Genomic DNA, 13,312 nt, shown 5'->3' on the forward strand with positions numbered 1-13,312 from the left:
CAAAGAGCCAGCCCCACTTAAAATTTGCTTAGCATATATTCTATAATGGCAATCTATGCCTGAAGCAATACAGTATATATTAAAAAAATGCAATGTAAAGCACAACTAGAAACACCAGACCTTTTTTTTAAAGCCTGATGCTATATAGTTTGGACACTACTCAATGCAAGGCACATTACATTTCAAATTCAAAATATCACACTGTTTATCACAAAGATGACAACAAATTTGGCACTGTATTGTTTCCTTTTCCTTCTTCCACAAAGGCATTAGAAAGAAGCAGAGTGCCTTTGCCACAGTATTCTACTGCAAGTAACCGCTCTGAAAACATTCTTAATCTCTGGCACATTCAAAGCTGGAAGCAAGCACTAGAGGGTGTCAGTTACAGAAAAAAAGGAAGAATTAACAAACCTGTCCATCGCGTCCAATCTTTACTGGCTTATGTTCATTCCAAGGATTGGTCAGGTGAGCAGACTTAGTGAATGGCAACTCTCTCCTAAACATGCAAGTGGTACCATTTATAGTTTTGCCTCCATTTTTTAAATTAAGAATTAAAAATGTATACAGTAGGAGATTACATATAAAATAATCCTGTTATTCTTTGTACTGTCAGGTCTCTGAAAATCTTATGTTCTACATATTAGTAACTGAAGATTTCACTTTGACTTATTCCAGCAGTAACTAATATAACCCATACTATGACAGGTTCTCCTTTTAAAGAAAATATTTTGGTCTTCACGCAATATTGAGAGTGTGCCTGTTTGTTACAGCACCATCTGAATACACTGACCAGTCTCTACATGTGGTAGCTCTTGGGACCTACTGAAATAAATCCCTGAGCACTGCCCTAATTATGAAGCTAGAAGTGTTTTGAGCTGTATGTGCAAGGAGTCAGTAGCTTCAATAGAACCTTTCCAACACAAGACTTTTCTCTAATTCAAAGTCTTGTTTTTTCCTGTATTAAGTCCTTCTGGCAGTCCAAAGTACTTGTATAACCATGTAATGTATTTCATGAGACTGCTGTAACTTTTTTCCTTAATAGGCATTTAAAATCTTTTCTGTAAGGACATACTCAGTTAAATCAATGAACATACTGCTCACAACCTATACATTATGCAATACTTGCATTATTTCATATGTTGTTTTAGAGCAGTAGTACTTTCTTTGTTCAGTCACATCAAGACAGATTTGCTCTTACATCAATTTTTTTCTTTTTCATCCACAGTGGTCTATTCAAATAGGTAGTGTGGATAGATCTCTGGTTGAAACGAGTTTCAGAAGGACACTGTTGGCACTTGAATAACATGCAGAAATGATATTATAATGCCTTGTTACTAACAGTAACATAAATCCACAATTATTTACCTGCAAATCCAGTCAATTTTAAAGACGCCTCCCAACATTTTTGCATTCATTCCTGCAGGCAGCACCCAATGTATAGGTGATCCTCCATGATGAGACTCTGAAGATAATCTTGCAAACCCTAAAGGATTTTTTATGAATTGTAACAAAGATACAACAGAGAGGCTATTGCACATAAAACTCACTTTTACTCACCTTGATAATAGCTCACTTGTCCTTACCTTGGAATTTGCCACTCTCTCTTACAGAAAATATCAAAATAACACTCCTTGCTGATCTAAATGCAGCATTAAGCTTCTTTTCATTCACTGGAAGTGTTGACCATACTCCCTAAAACAGAAAAACACCCACCCTATCACCAAAACATAAGAGTTCAACTCAAATGATTTAGCTAATATAAACATATAATGTAGATGAACAAAAGACCAAAATAGCGTACCGGAATAGAAGACAATTTGAAAAAAAAAGGTATTGCTAAATTAATTTCCGTCAAGAAATATTTTAGCCTGCCCTGTGCTAAAACTTTTAAAACACTCTCTTTTGTTGAACACTGAAGATGCATTGAGACCATCTATAAGACTTCCTTTGTAATTATAATGATGGGTAGATAACTTAAAAATAGTAAGGGCGAAAGTGTTCACATATGTTTTAAGTGACTTAGGGAATTTATGTATTATATAACACACAGAAATTATGAAAAAACAACAGAATATATGCTAAAAGGTGGGCAGGTAAATGGGTATATTATTGCAGATTTGTCAGACAGTTTGCAGACTTTAAAACTCTTTCAGTGAAATGCCAGCAACATGAAGGACACCAGAGTAACACTTTAAACTGGCAAGAAAATTCAAATCACTTTGTTTAGCCTCGGTAGTACCTTTTCCCCTTTCACCAGACATTACACAGCAACACACAATAAAACCCAACCTGTTTTAAGGTACCAACTGGGTTGAGATGTAGAGTAACAGTTTATTGAATTACTCCTCTGTCCATTTCCTGGGCAAACAAGCTTCAGCCTCAGAATAGGATTTACATACCAAAGTCAACATTCCTTTCCTTGCGTTTTTTAGTGAAGGTAAGTATTCATGCTCTACTCTGAACTTGGATCACTGTTTGTTCGATTTTGGTAATTCATTACAGCCATCAGAGAACTATTTGGGGTTTTTGCTAGCTTACAGTCAGATTACATAGCTTTTGGCTGCTTGTAAAGCCTTGCTGTGAGAACAACCTATTACACTGGCACCACAAAAGCGAGTTTCATGGAAGTCCAATGTCAAAGCACTGATGCCTCTACAATGAGAGACAAAGTATCCACTCCAATAACTCCAAGAACAAGGATACTAGTGCAGCTCCATACATGGACGAAGCACAAAATAGGACAGAATCCTTTACAGAGCTAAAGCAAACATCAATCAGAATGGTGCTCATTGCACCTTCAAAGCTGGAAGGAGAGGTATGAACCAAACATGCCCAAGATTCTGAGATTCGTTTAATAATTTTAATGCTATTTTCATCCTAATTCAGAAAATCTTCATTAATAGAATCACCTACTCTGTGTATATTGTGTAACAGCAAATCAAGTATTTTCTCTATAACCCGTTCCAAAGAACAAGAGCCAATACAAAACCACTGGAGAGGTGCAAGAAACACCTAGTGTAATTCCTCAACAGCTGAAATTCAGTGCTCTGGAATCCCTCCCAAAGAACTCAATCATACCAGCACTGCCAGGCATTCATTTCCACAGTAAGACTTCAGATCCTAAATCACCTGACCAAAATTACTCAAGTAGCATTCGAAGAAACCCAATCAACCTTCTGAACCTTCTCAGAGTATAGCTACATGAACAGAGGCGCTTGATGGAGGGAAGAAAATATCACCTCAGCATTCCTGACAGAGGTTGGCTTAGGACGTTATCAAACAGACCCCAAGGCCCCTTTTAACCTATTCTTGGCATGAAAAATGGCCAGTGGTCTATGACCTTTTCTAGGTTACAGCGGAAGCAGAAGGACCAAGGTGCAGTAACTTTTGTTGCTGCATCTACTGAGATCCAAGAGATAAAGAAAATAATGCATCCAACTACAAACTCTTTCAAACTAAGGTGGGTGTGTTTGAAGACAGCCAAACGGATCAGTTTGAAGAAAATTCAACATACCTTTGCCTTAGCAAGCGATACATTTTCATGGTTATTACTCTTGATGAGAAAGAATCTTGCATCTTGGAGAATGTATTTAAGTTTACTTGTTTGGTCTGAAAAGAAAACAAAGTATCAAATAAGCTGAACTGTAAATACTTACCAAACACGTTGCTTTGAGTACAGATAGTTGTTTGCTTCCTTCAAAGTACACAGTATCCCACTCATTTCCTATCTATTAGGAATTATCACAGTCAACCACCCAACTTGAAGTCAAAGCTGCAGAGTACAAAATGCCAGGGGAAACCAAACCAAAACTTAAGATAGCCAAGTAAAGAAAAAAGTAAAATTAAATTAGCATGATTCAGTGATGTTCCGATATGTAGGACTTATTTGCTTGCTTAAGGATCTTCACATAAATCATGGGTAACACTTGTAACAAGCACAAACTGCTCAACAGAGAATGGTGAATGCTGCTCCTCTTTGCAGTTTTAAGCACCTCCTTTTATATTTGTTTGCCTATGCAAAGAGCAAAGTGACTGAACTTTTCATGTATCACTCTCAAAACATGCAAAAGTAGCTCAAGATTCAGTTCTCATGCTCAGAACAATGATGTGCTCAAATTGAATTATATCAGAACATCACTACTTACAGGTAATTTAATCAGCAGAGACAATGGCTTGCTATGGGGCATGCATTAAAAATTCAAATTTAAATTATACCTTTTTGGACAGCACGAACGGAAGATGATAATTTCTCATGCTTCTTTTCTGAACCTGTGTTTAGCCAAAGTACATTTGTTCAGATTGAGCGTTAATAGAGATAATATACAATTTCTACAGCCTTGTCCCATACAATTTTCATTCATGACAAATTATGCTTTCTGGCGCGCACCCACACACACAAAAAATACTATTCAATGTGTACGAGTGTTTTGTTTTGGATTTTTTTTGTTTCAGTTTTGGGTTGTTTGATTTGGGGTTGTTTTTTTAAAATAGTATTTGAACAATTTCCTACTCAGAAAACTAGTCACTGAATCATCATCTTCCAAGTTAAAAAAAAAAAGTGAAATTTCCACTTAAGCAACAGAATAGCATTAAAGTAATAAGAAAGTCTACTTCCCCCCTCAAAGGTATCCACACACAACATGCCAGAAGTAAATACCAAATTATACAGCACTACATACCCTGTAAACTTCTACAGCCAGTTACATTTATTTTAGATTACACATTACGATTTGATGCAACGACAAGCAACAAAAGGGAAGAATACCTGCATATGATTCTGATGCAGAACTTCCACTTCTGTCAAAAACAATTGGAGAGATACCTCTAGCTCTCTTCCTCTCCTTCTTTTTCTCATCTAAAAGAAACCATAAAAAATAAAAGCCATATTTTAAACATAGGCAAAGTTGAGATTAAAAAGTGATGAGACAGGAAAATAGCATCAGCAAAAGTGAAGTTACCATTTGGCTTGCACATTAAAATTGTAGTTGTTGCCACAAAACTATCACGCACAAAAGAAGCAAATGCTAGTTACTCAAGCTTTGCATTCACAAAAGGAAGATGAATGGCAAAAATCTAGTAAATCTGTGGAATGTTCAGAGACAGAATTTATTATTATTGTATTTTCAGTATCAGTGAGTTAGTGCTTCTTTCCAGCCTTCACCCAAATGTGCACCATCTAGCACAAACTGTGTAGTGATAGTGATAGGAGTTCATTTATTCAGAGCTCAAAAACATGGTAAGGGGCAGGAAAACAAAACACTGTGGCATACAAACAATTATTTCCACTCTTAAGAAAGTGTTACATTATACCACAGTGCTTTTTAGAACAGTTATTACAGCTTCACTTGTCTTTAGGTTACACTTTGCTGTCTCTAATTCCCAACAGCTGAGCTAAAAAAGGCAGCATATTAAGCAGGATGACCACTTATGAAGACTTCAAACAAGGAAGATACACAATAGGAATCTTAACAGGATTGCAAGCTGCTTTCCTAGAAAAAACAAACAATGAACAGCCAAACCCAAAAGCACTTACTTACATCATTAGCACTTCACATCAGTAAGTTAGGACCAGTTACAATATACAAATACAAACTGCTCCCAGTTTCTGCTTAAAAATATTTATTTCATTCTAAATTTGCACTAACAGCTAATAGCTTCAACTTAGGTTTAGATTTCCTATGCTGAATACAGTCACTATCTAAGAGTCAGCTCTCTTTCCCCAGGGATATGGTGCTTTTACAATACCCGTCTACCTGATCACTCATCTAGATGAATACCAAACAACTTAACATTAAATTAAAATGAATTGTGTGGAAAACTAAGCCATTAGATACATAAAAAAATACTAATTTTAGTGCTTCAAAGCATTGAACAGCAAGGCCAAAGCAGTCAAGAACACAATCAATCCTCAACATAGTAATGTGGATATTCACAATTTTGTTTTACCACCTTCCAGTACTTTTTTCCTTGCCTATGGTATTTCATAACTAAAATCTTCCTGACTTCTGCTATCATGGCTTATTTTTGACATGGTCAGGAAGTGGTTATTTTTAAAAGTAGTCAAACTTTCAGTGGCAAGGTAGTTCACATTAGCATGAAAGATGCTGCTTACCTGATGCATCTGAACCAGATCCAGACCTGACCGACCCGTCTGTGAAAGAGGCAGATTCAGAATCAGAATCACTGGCTTCACTACGTGTGTCATAGTCATTTCCTTCCTTCTGATCCCTCTCATCCTGTTCATACTCTTCTTCATCTTCCTCCCCATCTTCTTCCACCTCTTCATCCTCCTCCCCTTCATCATCTTCCTCTTCTTCCATTCCTTCCTCCTCATTCTCTGTGTTGCCTTGTTCAGAGGAACCACTACTGCCAGTCTCATGATCTGAGCAATACTCTTCAGAGTGCACTTCTTCTTTAGAAGAATGGCTAGATCTGCTTGGTCTTCTATCCACATCATGCCTGATTCTCTGATGTTTAAAGAAAAAGTGAATCAGCAGTCATATAACATTGCACACACAGTCCTAAGAGAATGTGCTTTACAAAAGTCTCATAAAAGTGCTTTATTTATAAGGCAGCAAGAATACTTAATACCTCTGAACCATCCGGTGTAGAAGACTTTGCCCTTCTATCAATATCCCTCTTCCTCATGTAAGATTTTTCTGGTTGTCCTTTATAAGGATCCCTGGAACTGCTTGACATTCGCATCTTTCGATCACCATCTGGGCGCTTGTTTCTGTCAGATCTCTGATACTCCTCAGTCTTGTATTCTGATATCGGCTTTCCTTTCATACTCACTATTCTCTTATTATTGCTAACGGATGAACTGGGAGGCTTTGGCATTATCTGCCTCGAGGAATGCACAGAAGGTTTTTGCCTCTTGCTTTCAGCATTTTCCATCCTGTCAGTTTTTCTTTTTGATCCTTAAATAGAAAGAAATATCAAGTTGTGTTATTTTCAATATCAAAACAAAAACTGTACAGAGGCTCCTACTTTCTCTATTTTAGGTACAGTAATTTCACAACTATAAGGTGCACCTTGAAGCCTAAGATTTTGATCAAAACCTGGAAGTGCGCCTTATAACCCGGTGCACCTTATATGCGGACAAAGTTCGGAAATTTGGCGACAACCCGGAAATGCGAGCCGCAAGTCGCACGGCTCAGTGCGGCCCGGCGGGGCTCAGCTTGCGCAGCCCCGCATGGCTCGCAGGATTCCGTTACTTATTGGTTACTTTGTTGCACGGGGATCCTCACTGCAAAAAAAAAAGTGCGCCTTATAATCCAGTGCGCCTTATATATGGAAAAAGTTTGGAAATCTGCTGACACTAGGAAGTGCGCCTTATAATCTGGTGCGCCTTATAGTTCTGAAATTACTGTAATTACCCTGTTGCGGTCATAGGGAGCATCTTCCAGTTGTAGGCTTTACAGCAACACTCAAAACTGCTTCTTAGGAACAGCTCATGCTCTAAAACATGTACTTTACTTCACAAAGAGGTATGTGTTTCTCAGATTTTATACACAGAAATGCTTATGGGATTGGTCTAAAATCAAATCAAGAACAGAACTGGAATCAGATTTTGCAATTCCTTTGCTCTGCTTCCATCTCACTTCATTGAGCCAAAAAGGACAGTCATTTGCTAATAGCAAATGAATTTAGAACAAGCAAGACCTAGCAACTCTCGAGACAAAAGGAAACGGATTTGACTGTTTGCTTGGAGGGTCATGCAAAAAAGCACATGTCCGTGAAATAAAGACTTTTAGAACTCATTCACTCTTTGAATCAAGTTATAAAACCTGCTACTTCAAAGTCCAACTATAGTAAGACAGACATTTATTACCACTTATGCTTCTGCAGAACATCCACTACCAAAGCCACATACCCTTTTTCTCACTTTTGTCTTGCTCACTGTCGGGGTTATACAACTCATCATCCTGGTCAGGAGCATCAGTCAAAATGTCATCCAGAACATTCAGTTCACCATCTGAAAATACGCAAAAAAAAGGCAAAACCAACCATAAAAAATCTGGATATGTAAACTACAGAACTAGTATTTACAAACCCAAACATTTCCTTTAGGGCTACAGATATATAAAAAACCAAAAATTGACGTATTCTTTATTTATTTCCACACTTTCATTTGGAAAGATAATAAAATAATTAAAATATGTCACAAGATGATTTAGACCTCTAAACAAGGTCCAAGTTAGCTCTTCGTGTCACAAAAGCTTTGCAGGAAAGCTGAGCTACAAATGAAAGCTGAACATAACAGCCGGTATAAAACTTTAGAAAGAGGAAGACCAGGAGATAGTTTGAGTGCCATTAGTAAAGAGGAGGGACCCATATCTCTGCAAAATTCTGAAACTTGCATGCTGAATTATCTCTCTACCACTATTGTTGTCATTGCTGTGTTAGAAGGGGTAGGTTTTGTGGTTTACTTACAAATAGAAAAAAACACTATGGGGAAAGTAGTACTTATTTGCAGCATCATTAACTCTAAGCTGTTCTGAAAAAAAAAAAAACAACCCACAACTTGATCAAAACGATAAGTGTTAAAGAAAATGCATGCCAGAAGCAGTAAATGCCCACATCTGCCCATAAAACTTTTAACATCTGTCACTATTTCTGGTTGTTTCGCTTTGCCTGAAACCAAATCACATATGGTGATTCTATTAGAAGAAGGAGTCACAAACTTTAGAGTAGCAGATCTATATTCCAAGTACTTTTAAAAGTAAGAGTGAACTAAGCTTAAGCATGCAAAGGGAAAAATAAAAAGGTTAATAATCTTGGAATCTCTCCAAAATTCTTAGCTCTTTCCACTTTGTGATTGATTGCATTTTCTGCACTCAGTAAAAAAAAACCAGAGCAACCTCCAAGGATTCAGCTGGTTTACAATACCCATAGCAGATGCAGGTAAGAATTCCTGTACTGTGTGAAACTGAGATAATGCAGCAAATAACAGTAACTTCACAAGTATAAGCTGCACCCTTTTGACTAAAATTTTGTTCTGAACCCGGAATTGCGGCTTATAATCTGGAGTGGCCAATATATGGACAAAGTTCAGAAATTTGCCAACCTGGAAGTGCAAGCCCGCAGCAGCCCTGAGTCGAGCCGGAGCCCACCCTGCCCCAGTGGGACAGCGGCGCCAATCCCCGGCGGTGGCGGGGCAGCGCCGAGCTGAGCCCGCACAGCCCCAGTGGCGGGGCAGTAAACCCCGCGATTCTGTTACTAATTCATTACTTTGTTGCACGTGGATCCTTGCTGCAAGAAAAAGTGCAGCTTATAATCTGGTGCGGTTTATATATGGACAAAGAATGAAAAGTTGCCGACACTCTGAAGTACGGCTTATAATCCAGTGCACCTTATACTCATGAAATTACTGTAAGTCCTCCAGAGCTTGACAGCTTGTCTATCTCAAAATATTGAGCTGAGCCACAAAATAGATTTTACAGCTTGATATTAAAAAAGCCCAAACATAACCCACACTTTAAATAATAACTAAAAAAATTAGTATTATAATTGTTTCTCTACTACATACTACAAAACCTGAAGTTAGCGCATGTGCACTAACTTTCCTGCTGGCACTTCTCCAAATTTTCGGTGGTAGGAGTATGCAAAAACGATCCCTGAACTACTCAGCTGGTGTCTCTAATGCAAAGGAAATGGTGCAGAGAGAAGTGGATCAAACATTTCCCTGGTAGTTTACAGTTAGCAGACATTTAAATGCAAGACAAAATTTTACCATAATTCTCTTGTGAACAGCTCTTCATGTTTATAGACACCTATACATCCACAGCATATATTGTTGCTGTGACTGATAAATATATAAGAGTCAGATTAATGGCTGTGCAACTGCCAAATGTAGGATGAAATTTCCTGGCTTGCATTCTGCTTGCCCACAGGAAGTTTGGCAAGCCTAGAACAAAAGGTTTTTTGCTGGACACCAATGAAAAAGAGGTGCACTGGGATTAGAAAATTAAGCATATCATCCATCTCAAATCACACATATTGAACCTCAGATTTGTTTCCCTTTTGGTCAGACAACAGCATACTTGAGTAAACTACAGTAATTTCACGAATACAAGCCGCACCAATTTGACCAAAATTTTGGTGGAAACCTGGAAGTGCGGCCAATATTCCGGGGCGGTTAATACATGAACAAAATTCTAAAAGCTGCCAACACAGAAGTGAGAGCCCGCGGCAGCCCCAAGCCAAGCTGAAGCCCGGCCGGCCCCGGCAGAGGTGGGAAAGCCTGGCAGAGGCGGGGCCAGCAGTGTGGGGGGCGGGCGGCAGAGCCTGAGCCAGCAGGGCGGGGCAGGGGGTGCGGCAGAGCCCGGGCCAGCAGGGCGGGGGAGCCCAGGAGAACTGGGGCTAGCAGTGCAGGGGAGCATGGCAGAAGCAGGAAGGCCGACGGGTGGGGCTGCCTGGCAGCGGGGGAAGCCCAGCAGAATCGGAGCCAGCAGCGTGGGGGAGCCCGGCGGTGCGGGGGCCTGCAGTGCCGGCCAGGGCGAGGAAACGCGGCGGCGGTGCAGACGGGAGGGGGCGGCCGGCGAGCCTGGCGGCGGCGGCAGCCCTGCCGGCCGGGCGAGCGAATGCGGCGCGGCCGGCGAGCCCGGCGGCGGCGGCGGTAGCCCTGCCGGCCGGGTGAGCGAACGCGGCAGCAGGGCGGTGCTGACGGGAGAGGGGGGCCAGCGAGCCCGGCGGCGGCGGCAGCCCTGCCGGCCGGGCGAGCGAACGCGGCGCGGGGCGGCCGGTGAGCCCGGCGGCGGCGGCAGCACCACCCGGCCAGCCCCGCCGAGCCGTGGCGCTGAGCTGGGCCACCCGGCCCCGTCGGCAACCATGAGTGGGCCGAGCCTGCCTGGCCCCGCCCTGAGCCAGTAAACCCCGCTATGCCGCGATCCTGTTACTAACTGGCCAATTTGTGAAAGCTGCGCACGGATTCTCGCGACGAACGAAAGTGCGGCTAATATTCGGGGTGCGGCTTATCTATTGACAAAGACAGCAACATTGTCGAGGCACCAGAAGTGCGGCTTATACTCCGTGCGGCTTGTATTCGTGAAACTACTGTACATTTGATCTAACTACTGCAGTAGCATTCAAAGGTGCTAAAAGACTTCTGTATCAGCTCATTCGAAAGTAAATGAGAAGGAAAATTTAACAGAAAATGCACATTTGACACACTCTCTCTCCTAAATCCCTTGCAGGTTAGATGGGCATCATATGCAGCCGGAACCTTAAAACGGGTGCAGGAGAAGGGAACAGTTCCCCCATCCCCTTCTATAGGCATATTGACCTGATTTCTTTAGAAACTCATTTCCAGATTTATTTAGCAGCCCACTTCCTGTCTCTTACTTGCACTGGATACACCGCCTGACTTGCACAACATGATTCCTCTCACTGAACTGCTGCAGTCAGTGTTCAACCTGAAGAGCTAAATTATCTCAGAGAGATATCTGGAGAAACACAAAAGCAGAAACAGAAAAATGGCAGAGGACAGGTATTTTATAGTCCATCACCACTGAAGAGGGAGGGACCAAATGAGTTACAGATACTCCCAACAGGGCTCTCCTGCCCACTTGTCTTTTGTGGGATCCTTCCACGAACAAATTTAACTCACCCAAAATAGCAGAATGGTAGCCTGCAAGACCATTTCCTCTGCTGGCCAGGAGAACCAGAACTATAGGAAGGGTCCAAGCAAAAATCCAATTGATCATACAAATTAAATAAGACCCTATGATTTCAAAGTAAACTTATTTCTGCTTTTTCTAGGTAGTAAAATAGCATTTCTCTTCCAGTGGAAGTACTTACAACAGACATCAGTTCAGATGCAAATATGCCTCACCACCTGCTATTCAGTCAAAATAACCCTTTTCACATGAGAAATAATTTAAAAAAAAAAAGTAAAAGTAAAATTTGACCGCTGGCAGTGACTGACAAACACACACACACAAAATATTCCAGCCCAACTGGATAAATAATTATATTAATAGAAATTCATAGATGACAACAGCAAACACTTCAAATTCACTGCTCATCCACAGTGGGCTATCAGATCTGTTTCAACACAACCTGATCATGTCCGAATCTACCACTCTTAAAATAATATCATTAAGGATCAAGCACTGCTAAAAATTTCATTTTTCAGTTCTAACAAAATCTTCGGGGAACTTTCCATGCCATATAGTTTCACAATAAATATTAGCAAACTTTTACTACTCTGACAAAGCCATTTTGTAGACGCATATCTTGCAAAAGACTACACGAAGCATTATTCTCTAATGAAATTCAAATGAACGCACTCCAAGCCAAAATACCCCTTTTTTTAACTTCGCAACTCTCTGCACGAACCACCAAACAGCAATCTGCTACACCTAACTTTGGTTTTGCTTCTTAAATAGGCTATTTTGGGACAACTGATTAATATAACCTCACAGAAAACATGCGGATCACTTCAGCTTCCGTGGATAGCGGGTGCCAGTTATAAGGGCTGTGATTCTATAACTCGACACTAATTACCCTAAATTATTATTATTCCAGACCAATGAGTCTGAAATCGTCCAATTCCTCTAACTCAAATTTATTCATCCACAGTGCCTAGAAATCACAGCTGACTGCTAAAAGCCAAACAGTAAGCACCAAAATAAGATTACAACACCAGTTTCCGCTTGCTAAAGTTAACTACATCCCCGACAGAAAACCGGGCAAAAACTCCCAAACCCAAAACGGCCGAGCGATCCAAGCACAAACAAAAAGCCGCAATAAAAATCGCAAATACTTTCTTGCGAAAAGACAACCTACAGTGACTCGCGGTCGATAATGCAAAAGTTACGGCCCACGAACTTCTCCCTCTTTCCGCTGCCCGCAGGGAGTCACCTTGCCCCGCGCCCGCTGCCACCGTGACACCAAAGTATAAGGGGCAGTATTCCTTCCTGCTCCCCAACAAAATACAGGGAGCGCTTCCGTAAAAAATCATCCTCGAAGGGTCACTCCTGACTCCGCCGCCCTTCCGCTCCCCTGGAGACGTACGTCTCCCGGGCTAAAGGCCCAGTACCAGCTTCCAAGGTGGCCCCGGGGAGGGGGGAAGTCTCGTGCGGGGATCGGGCCCCCGTCTGAGCCTTCCCCCTTCCCTGGGGCCTAACACGTGCCCTCTTCTCTACCGCCACGTACCCTTCTCCTCCCGGCTATCCGTCGCCATCCCGCCGCCGCGACGAGCGCCTAAGATGGAGGCTCCCTCTTCCTGCACGTAGCGCTTCCCTCTTCCCACAGGGCGCCGCTTTGTTTACGCTCCCCGCGTCAGAGCGCGCCGCAGGCAGGCGGG

The 13,312-nt window shown here is 41.4% G+C and overlaps 1 protein-coding gene across 2 annotated transcripts in view; it reads right to left on the bottom strand.

Moving 5' to 3' along the window:
* YTHDC1 (YTH domain containing 1) overlaps positions 1 to 13,307 on the bottom strand; it is a 23,356-nt gene extending 10,049 nt beyond the window's left edge. The window contains exons 1-10 of one of the 2 annotated variants that reach the window (XM_033059676.2): positions 13,162 to 13,307; positions 7,877 to 7,978; positions 6,592 to 6,920; positions 6,113 to 6,467; positions 4,766 to 4,855; positions 4,216 to 4,269; positions 3,515 to 3,609; positions 1,584 to 1,692; positions 1,366 to 1,483; positions 412 to 496 (exon numbers count right to left, since the gene is read on the bottom strand). In XM_033059676.2, the coding sequence (XP_032915567.1) occupies positions 412 to 496; positions 1,366 to 1,483; positions 1,584 to 1,692; positions 3,515 to 3,609; positions 4,216 to 4,269; positions 4,766 to 4,855; positions 6,113 to 6,467; positions 6,592 to 6,920; positions 7,877 to 7,978; positions 13,162 to 13,189 (1,365 nt within the window). In that variant the 5' untranslated portion in view covers positions 13,190 to 13,307. The remainder of the gene's footprint in view (positions 1 to 411; positions 497 to 1,365; positions 1,484 to 1,583; positions 1,693 to 3,514; positions 3,610 to 4,215; positions 4,270 to 4,765; positions 4,856 to 6,112; positions 6,468 to 6,591; positions 6,921 to 7,876; positions 7,979 to 13,161) is intronic. The other variant, XM_033059677.2, reaches the window with a different exon arrangement.
* Between the last annotated feature and the right edge of the window lie 5 nt (positions 13,308 to 13,312).

This window comes from Catharus ustulatus, chromosome 5 (genome assembly GCF_009819885.2).
Source record: "Catharus ustulatus isolate bCatUst1 chromosome 5, bCatUst1.pri.v2, whole genome shotgun sequence".
Lineage (NCBI taxonomy): Eukaryota > Metazoa > Chordata > Aves > Passeriformes > Turdidae > Catharus > Catharus ustulatus.